The sequence below is a fragment of the Grampus griseus genome, assembly GCF_964374135.1.
Source record: "Grampus griseus genome assembly, chromosome: 1".
NCBI classification, from domain to species: Eukaryota; Metazoa; Chordata; class Mammalia; order Artiodactyla; family Delphinidae; genus Grampus; species Grampus griseus.
The window spans coordinates 63,393,751-63,414,425 of record NC_139017.1 but is presented as its reverse complement, the minus strand read 5'-3'; the positions used below and the strand labels follow the sequence as shown (position 1 = coordinate 63,414,425).

General features: G+C 46.3%; 1 protein-coding gene across 3 annotated transcripts in view; it reads right to left on the bottom strand.

Moving 5' to 3' along the window:
- Nucleotides 1-8,640: 8,640 nt before the first annotated feature.
- Nucleotides 8,641-20,675, bottom strand: part of RXRG (retinoid X receptor gamma) — a 44,067-nt gene continuing 32,032 nt past the window's right edge. For all 3 annotated transcript variants that reach the window (XM_082672793.1, XM_082672792.1, XM_082672794.1), the window contains 6 exons: nt 19,514-19,674; nt 19,268-19,397; nt 17,836-17,968; nt 16,563-16,654; nt 15,191-15,296; nt 8,641-8,902 (listed from right to left, as the gene is read on the bottom strand). In XM_082672793.1, coding sequence (XP_082528919.1) covers nt 8,755-8,902; nt 15,191-15,296; nt 16,563-16,654; nt 17,836-17,968; nt 19,268-19,397; nt 19,514-19,674 — 770 coding nt within the window. In that variant the 3' untranslated portion in view covers nt 8,641-8,754. The remainder of the gene's footprint in view (nt 8,903-15,190; nt 15,297-16,562; nt 16,655-17,835; nt 17,969-19,267; nt 19,398-19,513; nt 19,675-20,675) is intronic.

Below are 20,675 nucleotides of genomic sequence, written 5' to 3'. Positions count from 1 at the left end.
ACACAGTCCCATTGAAAACTCACATTCAGTCACTCTCAAAAGTCCCCAGTTCTACCTCTGAGAAAGAAGTCTAATTGTCAGTGTTACCATGGAAACGTCCCTTGTTGCACTGAACCAGTCCTGATGTGGCCTTTTCCTTGGACTCCATATGTAATATTGGTGGTTTAACAGTTACAGGTCTGTGTTTCCTTTACCCAGAAGATTGTTCCTTCCCAGCTTAGATGGACTCCTGTTTCTAAGCATACTCCATGAGATTCTCCATTCTTTCTTCTCTGAGATTCCTCTTCTGAGCCCATTTCCCCGGAAGCTAAACCTCCATTGAGTGAGTACCTATTTGATCTTCTGAGTCTATTTGAGGTTCATTTTTCAAACTATTATTTGTTTTCCATTTTAAAAATCCCGCCCCTCCTGGAAGCCGCTTTCTCCGGAAAGTGACTGTGATGCTCCGAGCCGGCAGCAGAGGGCGCCCATGACTAACAATCTTGGCACTGAACGTCCAGCTGGGGCTGAGCGGGTTACAAGCATCCCGCAGCTGCGCTGACCGAGAAGATCCTCCCCTGGGGGCCTGGACCTGGGCCAGCTCAGTGTGGTCAGAGATGGCTGTGCGCTCCAAAACTGTCACGAGAGACATTTCCATGGAGTTTTCCATGGAGAGGGATGAGGGTCCTTTCCCAGATTCTCCTTCCCTGCCTGCCTTGGGGAAAGGGGGAGGGGAGTGCTTTCTATTCTCTTCCCTGCTCAGTCCCTCCCAGGAACGCCCTAAATTAATCCTGTATCAGGGGCCCCAATCTTTCTCCATGGGGGGAAGGCATTATTGGTTTTTTGCCTGAAGCCTTGAGATCATTTAGGGGAAGCATCCTCCAGGGCCTGAGTCCCAGTCTTTTGAATTACATCAGTGGTGACAAATTAGTACTCACATAGGGTATATTTGATTTTTTTGGAAGCAGCCAAATCTATTAAATAAGGGATGAAATAAAGCTGGAGGTACAAAAGTACAGAGCCCAGAACCTAGTGTAGAGTGGGTTCTGGGTTGATGGGGGTGATGTGAATCTGGGTCCGCTGGTAGTTATTGCAGTTGTCATTTAATGAGTTTTTGATTTAGAACCATGAGACCATTTTTCTTAGGTGACCTCTAAACCAGTTCTGAAGACAAATGTAAAAGAGAAATACCCAAAGGATATATCATTGCAGCAAAAGTTTCGCAGATTTCAAACATAAATGTGATTTGTTAGCCCAAGTTCCACATTTATTTTAAAAAAAACCTTATTATTTTATATTTGCTTATTGTATGTATCAATCCCTTAATCTACGTGTATTTCTTGGGCAGCAGATACAAAGGTAGTGCTGAAGATATAGGACCAGAGAGCTTGGAGTTCAGTGGCACTTGCTCTGCATTGGCAGTGAGGGTGGCTGAGGTCCTTATACTGCCCACCTGGAGGTCCTGGGGCAAGTCATGTATCTCTAGGGTCTCAGTTTCTTCATCGTTAAGATGGAGATAACAAGAGCTCCCCTGCCTGTTTCTCCAAGGCCAGATTACAACTGTAGACCTTTACGTGCTTTGTGAACTCCAGAAAGCTATAGACATTTCATTCCTTAGTATCCCGTGATCCTTGTGCTTTCTATTTTCTCAATTATAAGTTCCTGGAAGGCAAAGAATGTGCCTCAACTTCCTGGTCACTGCCCACCATGCCATGAAGAGTAACTCGGAAGACAGTGGGGACCTTAAACCTTCTGTTAACAGTCTACCCAAGGCTGGTTTTCTGACTCGTGGCTCCAGTGGGGAGGCTCCTGGGCTTGCTACGGGACTTCTACTTGCAACGGGCTGCCATCTATTGGGAATGAAGCCAAAGGTACCAATCTCACTAAACGTGCTTTGAACACTACCTTGCACTCTGCTCAGAGTTGTTGTGGATACACAGTTGAATCAGACATGATCTCTGCTCTCAAAGAGTTTACAAGTAAAGTAGATAGTACCTACAAATGGCCAATAATGCAGAACGCCATGTTATTATAATCAAAATGGAGGCCCCAAATAACAGTAAAATTACAAAGACAGAGAGACCAGAACAAGCTTCCTAGGGATGTTGCGTTTGAGCTGGTCTTAGAGGATGAGTAGGCCTTGGATAAGTGCAACTGGTGCAGAAGTCGTGCCAGGCAGAGAAGACAGTCTGAGCAAAGACATAGTCAGCAGGTTGTTGGAGAAAGATTACACTGGGGGGAAGTGAGCGCTGGGCGACATGTAAGAAAGAGAAAGCTGGCAAGTTTTGCCTTGGGACCTAGCCTTGGGGAGCCTTGATTGTCCTGCCAGAAAGCCTGGGCTCATCTCAGAAGCGAAATGACATCATTACAGCTGATGCACTCGGCCGAAGGGCTCAAATGGGCCATCTGGGCTGACTCCGAGGGGAAAGTGGGCATGGCATTGCCAAGGCAACCAAAGAAGGCAGAGTCAAGGTGGTGCAGGCCTGGCCCCAGTTTTGACCAGTGCAGTGGTACTGTGAAGCCTCTAACGTCAGTGGGATATAGACAGGAAAGGGCCTTCTTTCTTCCAGTCACAGCCTCCAAACTGCCCTGTGGTATCTCCTTTCTTTGCCCATTGATGGTGCCTCAGGCAATGCTTAGAATATTTCACTTTGGTCATTAAAACATCCAGTCGAATCTGAACTTCAGTCTTACACTGAATTCAAAGTCCCTTCCCATTGGCCCGGCCGCTGGCCCAGGGACCTGCTCTGGGAGCAAGGTGAGGACTATTCCTTCACTCTTCCTCCACCTTTCTCCCTCCTTCCTCTCCTGAGTCTTCCTTCCCTCTCTCCACCAGGGACTCGGGGCCCTGGAGGAAGGATGGGAAGACAGGGCAAGTTCTTAAGAAAGTTCTTAAGGATGGAGTGCTATCAGTGCCTTCGTGTAGCAAGTCCCCGCCAGATGTCTCTTGTTAGGGGCATATGTGAGTTCTTCAAGAGCCCCCACTGGGATGTTACGCTGCCCAGTAACCAGGTATGGCCAATGCATGCTCAGCTTGACCTCCAGTTTGAGACGATGTCAATCTCTGACCCCTAGTCACTGCCCATAGGAGTTCAACCAGTGGCCTCTTATTAAGGGGGGTCCCTTGAAATTGACTGGCCGTTCCCTTGAACTTGGTACCTTTAGGGTATTCTAAGCATGACTTTCTTCCAGGATATTCACTTGACTGAAAGAAAATAACGCATCCTGACCATACCAAGTATGGGGGGTAAGGCATGCACTGCTGCCCTCTCTCTCTACCCCACCATCATCCTCCAGAGGGACTCCTGTCTTCAGAGTGCTCTAGTCAAGAAGAAGGCATCAGTCTGTATGTTCACAGGTATCTCCTCTCCAAGCACTCTCTCACCCCCATCAAGGTGGCTCTGTGTTTCTGCCACTCAGCAACCATCCAGCCAGGAGCGAGGGACCAGCCTCCCCTTCTCATAGGTACCTGCATCCAGTCTCAGTGAAGGGGTTCTTTTCTGTCCTCTTCACTTGGCTTGGATATGGGGGTCCCTTCCCTCTCCTGGGCAACCTGAAGTGGTGGGGTAAAGCCACAGCATTGCCCCCGAGTACCCCTTATTCTTAAATTTCAATCCTCTATGAATATTGGCTCAAGAAATATAGGGTAAAAGTCACAGAATCAGCTCAACATTTTTTTTCTTTTATGAAAGTATAGTTGCTGTACAATATTATGTAAGTTACATGTGTAAAATATAGTGTTTCACGAATTTTAAAGGTTATACTCCATTTATAGTTATTGTAAAATATTGGCTCTATTCCCTGTGCTGTACAATTAATATTTGTAGCTTATTTTATACCCGATAGTTTGCATCTCTTAATCCCTTACCCCTGTATTGCCCCGCTCCCTGCCACAGCCACTGGTAGCCACTAGTTTGTTCCCTATATCTGTGAGTCTGCTCCTTTTTTGTTATATCCACTAGTTTGTTTTATTTTAGATTCCACATGTAAGTGATATCATACAATATTTGTCTTTTTCTGTCTGACTTATTTCACTTAGCATAGTGCCCTCCAAGTCCATCCATGTTGCTTCATATGCAAAATTTCATTCCTTTGTATGGCCAGTAGTATTCCATTGTATATATACCACACCTTCTTTAACCATTCATCCGTTCATGGACACTTGGGTTGCTTCCATACCTTGGCTGTTGTAAATAATGCTGCCATGAACACTGGGGTGCATATATCTTTTCAAATTAGTGTTTTTGTTTTTTACGGATATATACCCAGGAGTGGAATTGCTGGGTCATATGGTAGTTCTATCTTTAAATTTTTGAGGAACCTCCATACTGTTTTCCACAGTGGCTGCACCAATTTGCATTCACACAAATAGCATACATCAGCTCATCTATCTTAATAAGTCCTGTGTGGAAGCATCTAGTAGTTCCTCTTTAGACTCTGAGGGGACCTCCTGGCCTCACCTTGGGGCTTGAGCCAAAATTGTAAAACAATAGGAAAATTCCATTCAGTTTTCTGTTCCATTAGTGATACCTGAGGGCAGAGTCCCACTGTCAGCACGACTGACATTTTGGGGCTGATAGTTCTTTGTTGTAGGGGGCTGCCCCGTGTGTCATAGATGTTTAGCAGCATCCCTGGCATCTACCCAATAGATCTCCCCCCCCCCACCGTTGTGACAATCTCTTCAGACATTGCTAAACCTCCCATCCCCTGGGGGGCAGGGAGGTAGCAAAATTGCCTCCTGATGAGAACTAGTGCCTAACAGAAAAAAAGAAGTCATTGAAAGTTTTTGAGCAAGGAAGTAACATAAGATTATCATCAAATATCATTTGATTAGTTTCACTGAATGATATGAACAGGAGTGGCCAAGGCCAAGAAATGCTTGCTGTGCAAGTAACACCTTTTTAATAATCCCTTATAATGTACAACATTACATACATTACATTATCTCACTCGTTTCCACAGCCTCCATCTGAGGAAGGTAGGGGACTGTGTTTCACTGATGAAGTGTAAACACAGAGAAGGAGGCTAATATGGAGGGCCATCAGGCTGAAGAATAAGTGTGCGGAGGAGAGACGTGGAGAGGGGGTTTTCCATGGGGTCTAGGACTTTCTTTTCAGAGCAGGAATCCTGTAGAAAATATCTGGATCGGTCATAATAGGTACTGTAGCTGAAATTAATTGAGAGCCGACCATGTGCTGTGTGTCTCATAGATCCCCTCACTTAAGTCTCTCAATAAGCCCCATGAGGAGGTAATATTATTATTCCCAGTTTCCAAAGTCTAAGTTTGCAAAGACTAAGTTCCAGGAGGTTAAGTCATGTGCCGAAGGTCACTCAGTGATCAGAGATGGGATTTTAACGGAAGCCGCTGGGCTGACTCCAGAGCCCTTGTTTATAACCACGGCAACATCCTAAACTAGTTTCCAGCGTGTAACTCAGAACATAGTCTCTACAGTTTCCAAACCTCTTCCACTTGTGTCGCCGTCGCAGCTCACACAAGGCTCTCCCATGTGATGTGTAGTGTCAGCACTGATAGGTAAGTGGAACTTTAGTCCCATTTTGCTGATGAAGATACAAACTAGAATACAGGTGTTAAACCAAAACTAGAAACCAGAATGGTTTGATTCTTTGCCCAGTACGTTGGATGATACTGACCAGAATGTGGAATAGAATGTTCTGTAATCTCAGAACCAGAGATTAAGTTTTAACTACACTTCAGAAGAAAATTCACTAATACTTTTGCCCATCTTCTATGGCAGATACTGTGATAAAAGCTTTGCACACATTATCTGTATCATCTTGGCAAGAATCCTAGGGCAAAGAGTATAATTATCCCAATTTACAGATCAGGTCATTGAGGCCTGGCAAGACTGATGTCCACGACGAATGGCAAAGTCAGGACTCCAACTCAAGTATGTCTCGTGCCAAGGTACATACATGCTCTTACACTGGGCTTCCTGCATCTTTTTACCTTTTATCCTTATGAGGTGGGTATTATTATCTGATGTTTGCAAATAAGGGGAAGAAAGAAGAGCCAGAAAGGTGAAACAACTTCCCCCCAAACACAAGACCTCCAGCAGGTGGATCCAGGAGCCAGGCTCTGGCTGGCTGTGTCCAGAATCCATACTCTTCACCCTGGAGCCTTGGGTCCCGGCTCCATGAGAACTCTTGGGAACACAAGACTGACTCCCCTGCTTTTGTTATCTGTGTAAGTCAGCCTGGGGAGTATGGGGCTGTGAGTCTCAGGTAACATTAATCAGCATTGTTGGGACAATCTGTTCTCTCCACGAGCCGACTCCTCTAGTTGGTGACGTGAGCTGAATGAGGAAGTTCTCTCTTCAGGGGTGTAGGCTCTAGAAGCTTCTCATGGCCGCTGTGGTTCAGAGCCTTCAAGGATATTGAACATTCACTCAGTTGCTCATCCTGGGATGTGAGGGGGACCAGGTCAGGAAGGAGGTGGCCTTAGGGACCCCGAATGTCATGGGACCAGCCTGGGGAGAGATGCCTGCCCAGCTCCTGCCTAGCTCAGCGGGTTCTGTGGCAACAATTCCAGGAGACACCACATGATCTATGTTCAGACGCCCTGCTGGGCATTCATCAGCCTGAATTTTACTCCAGGCAAGAGCTAGGGTTCAGTGAGGAAGGGATCAAATATTGGAATGGAACTCGGGTTACCACACCTGGGGCATGATGAGTTTCCATGGAAGCCCCATGTTACCTATAAGGCAGCTGAAGGTGTCCAGTGAGTTATGCTGGCAGAGGGAAGAGGTCAGGGAGCCCAGCATTAAATTCTAGTCTCCTCCCACCCCAATCATTTTCATCATGGTTCACAAATAAATGCAGATGAAAAACAAAAGGAAAAAAACGGCATAATTGATTTTAATTCCATTGCTTAATGTCCAAGTCTAAAGGATCCCTAAACTTTTCTTTCCCAGGAATAACGCAATTTTTATTTCTCAAAAATTGCATGATCACTGTTGAATATATTTGGACTGGAGAGTTAGCCCTGGGGTTTTTCTGAGAGGAGAACTTGCTGCCGCGGAATGACGCATCTGCCATCACAGAAACCTTTAGGGAATTCTTTCTAGTTGTGTGGAACCCAATTCAACAACACACTTTTACTATGTGCCTACTGCATGCCAGACCCCAGGTCAAGTTCTGGTGGTATGAAGAAGGTAAGCCATGTGCAGCTGTTCAGGTTGTATACTCTACCCTAAGGGGCATAGAATTGTGTATCCATTAAGTCCTGTTTCTGCAGATGGCAGGAAGGTGACTTGAACAAGATGGGCTGTATAGGCTGGTTGTGATGTCACTTAGACACCGTTTCTACCCTCAAGGAGCTCACTGTCCAGCAGACAGCAGGGCTCTAAGACACTAGGTGATCATAGGCTAGAAGCTGGAAGAGCTTTTCTCTCTTCCCCCCTCCCCTTTTTTTTTTTCTTTGCGGTACGCGGGCCTCTCACCTTTGCGGCCTCTCCCGTTGCGGAGCACAGGCTCCGGAGGCTCAGGCTCAGCGGCCATGGCTCATGGGCCCAGCCGCTCCGCGGCATGTGGGATCTTCCCGGACCGGAGCACGAACCCGCGTCCCCTGCATCGGCAGGCGGACTCCCAACCACTGTGCCACCAGGGAAGCCCTCTCTCTTCCCCTTTTAACACATTATTGACCGGGGGATTTTTGCAGAAACTAATGCCTGTGGCCAGCAATTTGTTATGTAAGTGAATATTGAAACACTCCAGTCAACAACGTTTGGTTAACAAAAGACATACTAATACGTCTCTGGTCAGTAAGTTGTTAAGAACAGGCTACATATAGTCAGATAATGATGGAAAACAAATTTGGTGCACTCTGGTCTTTTTGTTATTGTTGCTAGTTAAGGATAGAAAATCCATTTCTTTACCATTACCAAAATCCATTACCACCTCCCACCAACTCCCAGGACCCGTGTCTTCCCCCATCAAGAGCACATCTTGTCTAACCTAAATAGGAAAAGAATTTGAAGAAGAAGAGATACATGTGTATGTATAACTGAATCACTTTGCTGTACACCTGAAACTAACACAACATTGTTAATCAACTATGCTCCAATATAAAATAAAAATTTAAAAAAAAAGAGCATCTACTCTTGCCCTTATACTCCATTACCCCCAGTCAGGACAAGGCTGTTAGTACTCATTATTCTTAGGAGGAAAAGAGCAAAAAACAAACAAACAAACAAAAATCCAAGCTGGCTCTGAAAGACAATGTTTCTTCCCAATCTCTCCAGGGGCTACCCTGGGGCAAAGTTAGCTGTGCCCAGCTTAGACATGGGGTATCTAACTGTGGGATTTATTGGCGCAGGACCCCAGCCTCATCCCCCATTCCTAACCCCCCATACCTTTCCTCCCACATCTGAGATAACTGCCCTGCTGCACAATAATTCACCCCATGCTCCATGCAGTGCCAATATCACACATATTACTTTATTATTTGGTCATTGGCTTTCCAATGCAAGTGAAAAAATAATTTAAACTAATTATATGTACAGAGGCTTGGTTAGTTTTCCCAAGAACTTCCAGAAAGATCCCCAGCCCCTTAAATAGCAAAGAAGGGTTACCGTTAACATCTATACAAAACTCCACCTATAAGAGTCGCATGTGTAGAAAGGTTTCTTTATTATAAGCATCACGTTTGGGGAACAGGAAGGGTTGGGGGTGGGGGGCGGAGGAACGTGTGCAGGGGGGTGGTCCACACACACCTGCCCTGACTAGTCCTGTGTAGGAGGCTGTGGCTGGTGAGGCTCAGGTGATCTGCAGTGGGGTCTCCAGCATCTCCATTAGGAAGGTGTCAATGGGTGTGTCCCCGATGAGCTTGAAGAAGAAGAGGTGCTCCAGGCACTTCAAGCCGATGGAGCGCAAGGCTGGGAGGCGCAGCAAGAGCTTGGCAAACCTGCGGAGAAGCAAGGAGACATTAAGGACTGGGGAGCCAGCATGCACGGGGCAGCTGCTGGCCTGGGGCAGCTCATTGGGTCTTCTTGACCAATCTGTGATTAGAAGAAAGAGCCTGGTTGGGGAGACTAAGGCAGTTGGAGAATCTCTAATTCTGGAGAGCTTCAGAAATAGGCTAGAGGTCTTGTTATGCTTCTTAAAGGTGGAAGTTGGATCCTGTGACCTCTTGAGAATCTCTTGAATTCTGTGACCACATCCCAGAATCGCCCTCAGCACCCCCATTCGTGGTGGGCGAGAGGAAGAGCTAGCCTGCTGATGCTGACTCACATCTCCAACCCTAACCAGCTGGTGCTCCTTACACTCTCTGTGCCTGGGGATTCCTGGGAAGATTTGCCAAAGCATTTAGAACGGCACAGCGCGGCGGATGTGCAGAATCCACAGGGGCTCTCGCCACTGGCTGAACGTGTTTGTGTACAAACCACGCACCAGGCAGTGAGATAGGTTCTGGGATCCAAGAAGAGCCCCCCACTCTCAGGACCAGCAGTTCTCAGCTCCTCGCCAGACTATGCTTTCCCTCATACCACACTTACTTTAAGCAATGTGACCTCAATGTGCCTCAGTTACCACATTTCTGTTACCCGTTTATAACCACTTTGTACATCAGCTTCGTAGTCTGTGCTTACTTTTATTTTGTTTTGTTTTTTAATTTTTTTTGCCTAAGTGTGACTTTCTTTTTTAAATTTTTTGAAAATTTTTATTGAAATATAGTTGATTTACAATGTTGTGTTAGTTTCAGGTGTATAGCAAAGTGACTCCTATATATATATATATATATATATATATATATATATATATATATGCTTTTTTAGATCCTTTTCCATTATAGGTTATTACAAGATATTGAATATAGTTCCCTGTGCTATATAGTGGTCCTTGTTGGTTGTATATTTTATATATAGTAGGGTGTATATTTGAATCCCAAACTTCTAATTTATCCCTCCGCCCCCTTTCACCTTTGGTAACCATAATTTCTTTTCTATGTCTGTGAGTCTATTTCTGTTTTGTAAATAAGTTCATTTATATCGATTTTTTAGATTCCACATATAATCAGTGTCATATATTTGTCTTTCTCTGTCTGATTTACTTCACTTAGTATGATAATCTCTAGCCACTATGGAGACTAGTACGCAGGTTCCTTAAAAAACTAAAAGTAGAGCTACCATACGATCCAGCAATCCCACTCCTGGGCGTATATCTGGAGGAAATTCTAATTCAAAAAGATTCATGCACCCCAGTGTTCACTGCAGCACTGTTTACAATAGCCAGGTCATGGAAGCAACCTAAATGTCCATCAGCAGACGAATGGATAAAAAACATGTGGGGAGGTTTCCCTGGTGGTGCACTGGTTGAGAGTCTGCCTGCCGATGCAGGGGACATGGGTTCGTGCCCCGGTCCGGGAAGATCCCACATGCCGTGGAGCGGCTGGGCCCGTGAGCCATGGCCCCTGAGCCTGTGCGTGCAGAGCCTGTGCTCCGCAACAGGAGAGGCCACAACCATGAGAGGCCCGCGTACCACAAAAAAAAAAAAAAAAGATGTGGAGGGTGTGTGTATACACACACACACACACACACACACACACACACACACACACACACACACACTGGAATATTACTCAACCATAAACAATAATGAAATAATGCCATTTGCAGCAACATGGACGTGCTTACCTTTCAGTTAGGAAGGGAGAGAGACAGAAAATAGTAGCCTTCACCCCTGAGGGACCCCCAGTCTGTAGAGATAATACACACACCCATGCATACACACACACTCACATATGCCTCCCACACATGTGCACACACACACCCTCACCACTCTCACACATACACACACTTGTGCACACACATTCACTCACACTCTTATACACCCTCACACACATGAGCTTGCACATATTCACACATGTAAAAGTATACACACACATTCTCCTCCATTCTCACCTGCCCTCACACACTGGTACACCCACACACACAAATGCATGTGTACACACACACACACACACACACACACACACACACACCCCTATAATTAAGGACCTTAGTTGTAAGGCTCACCAAAGGGAAAGAGACTAGTGTGTGAAGGAATTAGCCTCACACATACAGGGCCCTTTTCAGGCTCCTCAATCTGCCACATTTCCAACATGCTTCTGTGGTCTCTCTTCATCTCTCAAAATTCTTTTTGCCAGTGAAGCTTATTTTTAATGTTATTACTGATAATGACTGGAAATCAAATAACTCTACTCACAATTTCCAATAAAAAGTACAGGAATCGAAATCTTGTTAGTCACGGTGGCCTTAAATCAGCAACCTCCAGTTGGGCCGGATCTTCACTGGACGTCACAACATTATTTCACGAGAAGTTTTCAAATTGGAGTTTTAATACTCCTCGAAAATGCGTCTAGGTCTATATGCATGCCGAAAGGAGTTTTAAGGAAATGTGGCAATATAAGAAGAACAGAGTGGCACCACCTAAAAAGGTAAGAATTACCTCCCTACATGGAAAAATTAAAGGTCTATACCAAGGCCAACACACACCTTCAAAACATTTGATTAGAAAGCCTCTGAGTGGGACTTCCCTGGCGGTCCAGTGGTTAGGGTTGTGCGTTTTCACTGCAGGGAGCACAGGTTTGATCCCTGGTCAGGGAACTAAGATCCCACAGGCCTCTCGATGTGGCAAAAAAAAAAAAAAAGGAAGCCTCTGAGTGCATCTGAATGGTATCACCGTTAGATAAGAACAAGGAGGCTGAGCTCCTGGTCAAGGCTCTGCCACGAAAGAGGTTTCTGTAATTAGGCAAAGAAAACGGCTTCTTTATAAAGTGTGAAGTTAGGCTGACATTAGCTCTGAAAATGTATTTTTTTTACTCTAAAAATGCCAAAGTTTTACAATGTGTAAAATGCTAACCATTCTAGACACAGACTATTATATATAGTATGGATAAACAACAAGGGCCTACCGTATAGCACAGGAAACTATATTCAACACCCTGTGATAAACTATAAAAAAAAGAATATGAAAAAGAATGTATATATATAGATATATAACAATCACTGTGCTTCACAGCAGAAATGGACACATTGTAAATCAACTATACTTCAATAAAATAATTTTTTAAAAAATGTTAACCATAAGACTGCTGTCTTTGCTGTCTGTCCCAGGTTTGGGAGCTAAGATCAGGATGTAGAAATAAACACACCCCCTAATAGCCACAGCCACAGGGTCGCATTCCTCGCTCACATGTTTGGCAACAAGGGGCACTCACAGCCTTTGAAGGCATCTGCTGTGTGAGAGAAAGAAGGTTCCTGCAAACTCCGCCCCCTCCTGAGTTTTGATGTCTGCTTCTGGCTAGAGGAAGCAGAACTCGCCCCTGTGAGGTGTACTTCTGAAAAGTCTCCACGGAGTGGCAGCCCTCCACCACCAAGAAAACGGCCTTGACAGGGCTTGTGTGCCACCAGGGACCCCTTCAACCACTTTCTGCAAACCAGAGGTGACCAGCCTTCGGCACACTTGCCCACCTGGTTGAGCCAAGTGACATCCCTGATGGACCTGCTCAGCATCCGGGTGGTCACCCACTGTCCAGGCTGTACTGGATGCACCCAAGGGACATGCAGGGACCCAGTCCCTGCACTCCGTCCCTGAACGCCCAGGCCCTGCCCTGGGCCAGGCAACAAGTGTTGGCATCTCTGCCTAGTGCCTGGGGGCCGCCCAGGCCCCTGGCTGTCCCCTTCCTGGGAAAACAGGCAAGTTCCAGAGTTTTTAAAGTGTTATTCATTAGAAACAATCTAAATGTCAACCACAGAACGATGACTAGATACATTAGGATACACCCATCCTGTGAAATATTACAGACTCATTGAAAATAAGAATTTTATACTTTTCAATATCTGATAAAATGTCTAAAATAGCTAATGGAGCAAAATAATACGCCAAACCACATGATTTCAGATCTGTAAATATACATTTCTATGTATACATACATTGATACACAAAGCTGCTAGAAAAAAATATACCTCCCAAATTTACAATCAGTTTATATTACCCTATTTATTTAAAAACATTTTCCTTATTTCCTACCAAAGCATGCTTGGCTTTTATAATAAGATAGAAAAGAGTTCTGGTTTTTTTTTTTTTTTTTTTTTTTGCGGTACGCGGGCCTCTCACTGTTGCAGCCTCTCCCGTGGCGGAGCACAGGCTCCGGATGCGCAGGCTCAGCGGCCATGGCTCACAGGCTCAGCCGCTCCGCGGCATGTGGGATCTTCCCGGACCGGGGCGCGAACCCGTGTCCCCTGCATCGGCAGGCAGACTCTCAACCACTGCACCACCAGGGAAGCCCTAGGAGTTTTGTTTTTTAAAGAGGTAAACAGTACTACCTAGAGTCAAGTCCAGGAAAAGGATGAATGTGAGCCTTCCTAGTCCTAATGCCCTGCACACGATACGTGCACACAGACACAGACACACACACACACACACACACACACACACACACACACACACATGAGTAACGCTGCCTTACAGCTGGGAGATTCAGTGGATGTCATCCAGCACAGGGCTTTCAGTCAGCTCTCACTGGCCAGAAGCTGAGCTGATGCTGGCAGCCAGGCCCTGCTGGTTGGGTAGGGCTCTTTCAACCTCACCCACTTCAGATGTAGGAGAGACTGCCAGGTGCCTATCAAAATCCATTCTTCCCTTCTTCTTTGGCATCCAGCTGCACACATTCTCCAGTCTCCTTCTTGGCTAGCTGGTCCATGTGACCAAGTTTTAGCCAATGGAAGTGAGTAAAGGGAGGGGGTACCCTTTCCAGATCAATGTGTTGCCCATATAGCCTCACCTCTGTGCTCCCTCTCCTCTTTCCCTTCCACCATCAGCATACAAAACACAATGAGAGGGCTTCCCTGGTGACACAGTGGTTGAGAGTCCGCCTGCCAATGCAGGGGTTCGTGCCCCAGTCCGGGAAGATCCCACATGCCGCGGAGCGGCTGGGCCCGTGAGCCATGGCCGCTGAGCCTGCGCGTCCGGAGCCTGTGCTCCGCAACGGGAGAGGCCACAGCAGTGAGAGGCCCGCGTACCGCAAAAAAAAAAAAAAAAACAAAAAACACAATGAGACTCGGTGACATGGTGGAACCCCAGGAAGGAAGGAGCCTGGGTCCCCGAGCGATGGTGTGGAAGAAAGTCACCACACTAGACTGATTACCCATCCAGGACTGATTTGCGAGGAAGAAATAAACTTGTGTTCAACCATTGACATTTGGGAAGTCTGTTGTCGCAGCTTAGTCTCCATAAGACACAAGGCCTGCACATTTATATCAACTGGCTGGACCCCACTCACACAGATGCATTCATGGCCTGTGATAAGAAATGAGCTCAGCCTCTTCCGGGCAACTGAGAGATAGTGGCTTATGACCCAGGAAAAATGGGCTAATGGAAATTAGACTCCACAGACGAATAAAAGTCATCAGTGAGAACTGGGAGCACAGGTAATTAATCCTAAACACAAACTCATGCCTTTAAAGAAGTTTTTTTCAAGTTTCATTTCCCATTTTCTGTGAGGTTTGAGGATCATATTCTCTCTTTTTAACTAGAGTTAGTGGAGGAGGAAAATTTTATTCAGCTGTACCTGGGGGAAACATTTGGGAAAAGAACTTTTTTAACCACTCAGGAATACGGGTAGATGGCCTCAGAGATCCTCTGACCGATATCTTCCTTTTCAGACAAGAAGCCCAGACCCAGGACCTTGCCAGAGGCGACAGACGGCACCCTCGGGGCCAGCGGTCACCTCTCCTGGCTACCAAAGCCCGTACCTTTTACTGCAGGGGGGCTTCCATGAGGGCAAAGCAGAAAGCAATGCAGTCACACTGAAAAGCACAAGCTCTTCGAAATCAGACAAACGTGGGTTCCCAACCTGCCCCACCGTGCACCAGCTCTGTGACTCTGGGCAAGTTTCCTTTCTGAGCCTTGGGGCCTCTTTAGAAATTGGAGCTAAGGATTCCCACCATCGTTCGTTCACTGGGGTGTTCATTCAACATTTAAAGATGAATACTAATTGTTAGGCTCTGATGCCAAAGTGGTGAACAGTGGGTGAACAAGACGGGCGAGACCTCCGGTTTCACGGAGCCAGTGTCTGAGTAGCTTTGAGACGGTTGTGAAAAAATCTAGACAGTGCCTGCTGCATGTCGCCATTCATTAATGGCAGATCAGAAGAGTTGCTGCAGTTGTTACCATTCTTCCAGGACTCCCTCACCTGCCTGGTTGTTCCGGGTACTTCTGCTTGGTGTAGGCCTCGAGGGTGGCATAAACCTTCTCTCGCAGAGTCTCCACCTCAGAGGGGTTGGACAGACCCTTGGCATCTGAAAAAGACAGTTGATTCAACCTCTCCTTACACACCTCTGCGGGACACCCTTCTACAGAGTCTGTCCCCATTCACACAGGCCACGTCCTGCAGAGTTACGAGAGACACGCTGGATGGGGGACACTGTGAAATACACAAAGCCAGCCCTTTGTGCCCTCACACCTCCTTCCTGTGCCCAATCTACCCAATAAACTCTTGGAGCAAAGGTACGCACGGCTGACTGCAAGGAGGAGAGTTTTCTTTTATCCGGGCCATTCTAGGAATACTACCTTCACACATTTATTGAGTGCTTACTGTGTGCTAAGCATGGACTGAATAAAGAGATGGGGTACAAAAACCGGACAGACCCACATCCTGTATCAAGTAACAGACCACCTAATTCAGGAGATGAAGCATGTGCATCAATTACTATGCAATTCTGAATACTCATCTTTCTTGACCCACAGCAGCATCTGAAGAAGCTGATCTCTTCCTCCTTCTTGAAATGCTTTTCCTCCCTGGGCCCCCCAGGACACTACTCTTTGGTTCTTCCCTGTCTCACTCACTGCCCCCTCTCAGGCTTCTTTGCCGGCTCGTCCTTCTCTCTGCAACCTCTAAATATCACCATGCCCCAGGGCTTAGCCCTCAGCCCTCTGCTCTGCAATGCCTCTACTTTTCTCTCGGTCTCAGAGCCTTGCATGCCAGGTCTAGGCTGATAGCTCTCAAATGTACATCTCCGGTCCTGCCTCTTCTCTGAACTCCAGACTCACATAAACAATTGCTTCCGGGAGAGCCACTCTTGGACGTTTACTATCCATCTCAGATTCTCATGTCCAAAGTCCTGATTCCTAGCCACCCACCCTTTGAACCGCCATTTCAGTAAATGAAACCTCTGTTTTTCCAAGTGTTCAAGAAAACAAAATGAAAAATTCTAAGAATTATATTTAATACCTCTCTTTCTTTCACACCCTATCAGCAAATCCCATTGGCTCTGTCTAAAAATATATGTAGAACCCGACCACTTTTTACCGCCTTCTTTGCTACTACCCTAACCCTCTGGCATCTCTCGTCCTCCCCACTTGCCCCCAAACATGCACACTCCACGTCCATTTGAGACCCTTTTCAAGATGGCTCGAGGAGCAGAGGCCATGAAGAGTTGACTCCTTGTCCTCCCCAGGATAGGTCTCCTGGCCCTCCCTTATCTGTCTCTGCTGAGCTAGAAGACTAGAGAACATCAGAGCACTGGGGGCCGACAATGGAGGAGAGCTAAGCACGACGCACTCACCTGGGTTAAAGAGCACGATGGCTCGTAGGCACCCCAGCTCCGACTTATCCATCTGCATGTCTTTCATTTTGGAGACCAGCTCAGTCAGAACTCTGTTCACAGGAAACAATGGCAGGTGACGAGAAAATCATGAATACCAGGCCAAGGGCTGATAAAATGAATGCAACCAATATTTATTGTGTACCCACCCCATTTTCCAGTAGATGCGCCAGGTACTAGGGGCACAGAGATGAATAAGATACAGTCCCTGATCTCAAAGAGCTCACAGTTTCATTAAAGAAACAGACACAGAAGCAATACGTAGCAGCAACACAAAGCCAATAACTGGCATGATCAAAGTCCCAGGGAACACCGAGGATGAGGCAGTGAACACAGAGAGGGAGCTGGAAAGGCAGCCTAGAGGATTTGGGAATTGGCAGAAATGCAACGGGCAAAGCAGGGTGAGGGCATCGCATGTCTGGAAGAACACCGCAAAGGACGGCGTTCCGTGACAGGGCAGAAATTTCTAGACACCATCAAGAGGGCTGAGTCAACTGAAGACCATGATAGTCTCCATGTGGAACATGTTGTGGGAAAAGGCAGGGAAGGAGTAGGGACATCTTAGATGGACATGCGCATGGCCCTGGAAGACCATTTATGGTGGGGTTCGGAAGGGACCACAGGGCCCTGGCATTGGACAGAGAGACTATTTTCAATCTTACTCTTCCTTTCCCAGTTCTCCGTCCTTTCACCCGCCCATTCATCTCTCATCTCTTTAAATCACCTGGTTTAATTTTCCTTTAGAACCATTTAAGGCACAGAACCCCAGACTCAGGCTGTTGCTCTTATAGCAGGATTCCCCCAGAGAGCCTGATGCAGAGACCAGCAAAAACCTCAGCTCATCTTTCCCAGATTCCTAAAGTCAGATCCTAAACCCTCATTCCCATCCAGGCCCCCTTGGATAAGCAGTTCAAACTCCCCACTCCCACCTTACTAGGTAATGTCAACAATACAGTCTCTTCCCTGGAAACCTTTAGGGATAATAGGGTCTTTCATCTGCCAGCAACTCTGTTGGCCTCTGACTGACCCCATCTCCTTGGATAACCGTTTCTTTTAATCCCTTTCTCATTCCCCAGGTTTATGTTTTCATGTGCTGAATGGTCTCTGCTTCCAGCCAGTACAGCTGATTGGGCTGTCCATCCTACATCCCAGCACTACCCACAGGTACACACACACACATGCACACATGTGTACACACACACACATACAAGCGCCGGAAGTAGAATAGAGCCACCTGTCAAAGATGGAGCCAACCCCAGCACTGTGGGCACTGCTCCGGTGGACGTGTAAACCCGTGGCCAGAAGGATGCCATCCTGCACAGAAACGGAGCGGTGGGAAAAGGAGGCGATCAGCAATTCATTCCACCCTGCAAGAATAAGAAGGAGGCCTTGAGGGAAACCTGACCACACCCTTGCTTCATTGATAATCACCCAAGGCATGTACTGTTATCCTTTGGAATAAAAGCAGAACCAGAAATCCGGGGAGGTCAAAAACTAGTTCCAGACGACACCACTAATTAGTGAGGGAACAAAGGGTAAGACTGGGGTCCCCTGACTCGTGGGTCTGCTCCTCCCCCACAGTCTCTCCAATGCAGCGCAGAATGGCAGCTTGAGGGCAAGGACTCTTTTTTTCCCTCCAGTCCATCAACAAATATGGATTGAACACTTAACGGTAACGGTCACTGTGTTAGCTGCCATGGTAGATAAAGCGAGTATACCCTGCAGTGTCTGCCCCCAGGACATGACAAGCTGGTTTTACTTCTTAGGCGTTGTTTAGTAGCACCCAGCACGGCATGTAGCTTTCCATCGACACTCAGGGATCGCTCATTATCTAATAGGGATGAAATAAGTGGACTGGCTCCCCAGGCTCAGCGAATCTTCATGAAATGTCCCTGCTGGCTCCATGACAAAGAGGAGATTTGGCCTGTGTCAACGGCACAGTGTCCCAGAAATGGGAGGCTAGAGAGATGATAGCATGTAGAATCTTAAAATAGGAAGGGACCCTGGAATCTTTCTAGTAAAAGCCTGAGCAAAAATCTTTGGCTTCCCCTATTTCACCTGTGAAATGGGAATATCTCTATTTTCCAATTTCATAATAGTTAATGAGGCACAGCTTCAGATTGTCTTGAATAACAATTGTTTAACTGTCTTTGAAGATTAAATGCAAATTATAAAGGCTGCATAAAATTTGCATGGAAAAAGAGCCTTTCTTGGTCACTAAAAGGATTCTAGGAAGCAGTTTAAGAGAACCAATGGACAGAAAAATCTCATTAAATAGAAAATTCTCACCTTCTTGTAAACCTGCCTTGTTTTTTTAATTATGTGTGTGTTTAAAAGTTATTTTTCTCTGATAATAAAATGCATGTAGAAACTAATAAAAATTTCATTAAGTATAAAAGAGAAAATTTAAATATTAAAAAAAAGAAAAAGAGTCTTACTCCTCCATTAACAGTGTTTCATTTGGAAATGAAAGTTTTGGGGGCGGGCCATCCAAATTTCAGAGCTTACCAATAATATAAAAAAGAACAACCTCGGATAGGGTTATCCTGTCTCAGCAAGGTGCACAGCTTGGATGGGTTACGGCTCCATCAGGTCACTTGTTTTGGGATCTCAAGGGTAATTTCAAAATGGCAACCCAAGAAGAAAGGAGCCCTGGTATCCCTTACCTGCCCGGAGCAGAATGACCTGGTCCTCCAAGGTGAGGTCAGAGAAGTGGGGAATACGCTTGGCCCATTCAACGAGAGTAAAGAGCTGCTTGTCAGCAGCATGGCATATGTTGGTGACAGGGTCATTTGTCTAAAAAAGGAACAAAGTACTCTGAACGGACAGGTTCTAGGACTCAAACATACTCCTTCCCCATCTCCAGCCCCCTCCAAGAAATAGGATATGGATGGAGATCTAAGACCACCTACCGAATTCTCCATGTTCATGTCACCGTAGGATTCTGTCTTTGGTTCAACAGCAAGTTCAGCCTCCAGAATCCTCTCCACGGGCATATCTTCATGGCCGCTACTGGCACATTCTGCCTCACTCTCAGCCCGCTCCCGGCTTCTCTGCCTTTCTTCTTGCACAGCTGGCAGGGACAAGGACGTGCAGACGTTACCATATGCCCAGGACAACTGTGGGAAGGTTAATTACATCCCTAAGCCTCATTTTCCTCCTCTGTAAAATGGGCATCATGGTGGCAATGAATCAGAGATGCTGTCATGTTAACAGATGAAACCAAGAAAGCAGAGCTGAGCTGTTTTCTTATGCCTGTGCCAAACTATGGGTTTTTTCAGTCCATAGTCTTTCCAGTTCATTATGGTGACCACTCTAAATGTGCCTTTTAAGCTTTAATAACCTCCAATTCTGCCCTTTCTTTTAATGAGCCACTGTCTCCTTGCATGCTGTCTCCCCTATCCTTCCTCCACCTGCTATCTCTAATAAACCGGGAGCATGCAGTAGTTAGGTAACGAGCACATTACTCTAAAAATTCCCTCTGTCAGATCCTGCGCATCATTCTTGGCATTCACGTCCCATTAGGTCTGCCCCTAGTGCACCGGCCTGAACACAGCATCACCTGATCTGACTTGTCAGGGAAGATCTTCAGGGAGCCATGTGGGTATTTAGTAAGTGAAAGGGTGGAATAATGTCACCTAGATGACATTTCAGAATCAGCAGCTGATTTGGGGGGTGGGGAAGGGTACACAGGCAAAGGTGGAGGCTAGAATTTTCTCAGATTCCCCAAGTTTAGGGTTTTCATCAAAGAACCCTCTGGGTCTATACATTAGAATGTCAGGCAGACCCCTTTCCCAATTCTGTGCTCTTCACTGGGAGAACAGTCTCTATGGGGTTAGTTTCCATCCTCTCGAAAGCTTCAGTTTCCATCTTCTTATTCCCAGTAGCGATAAGCAGAATTCAGTATTGGCACACATTTTCTAAATCCCAAGAATCGAGAAAATTATCCTCTAAGCAGTGGCCCAGAGGGACCTCAGTGACAGCTATTCCACGAGCAACTTCTACGTCTCATCTCCTCTCCTTTCCTCCCCTTTGTCCACTTTCCAAGGCTCCTCCTACTCTCTGAGCCACAAG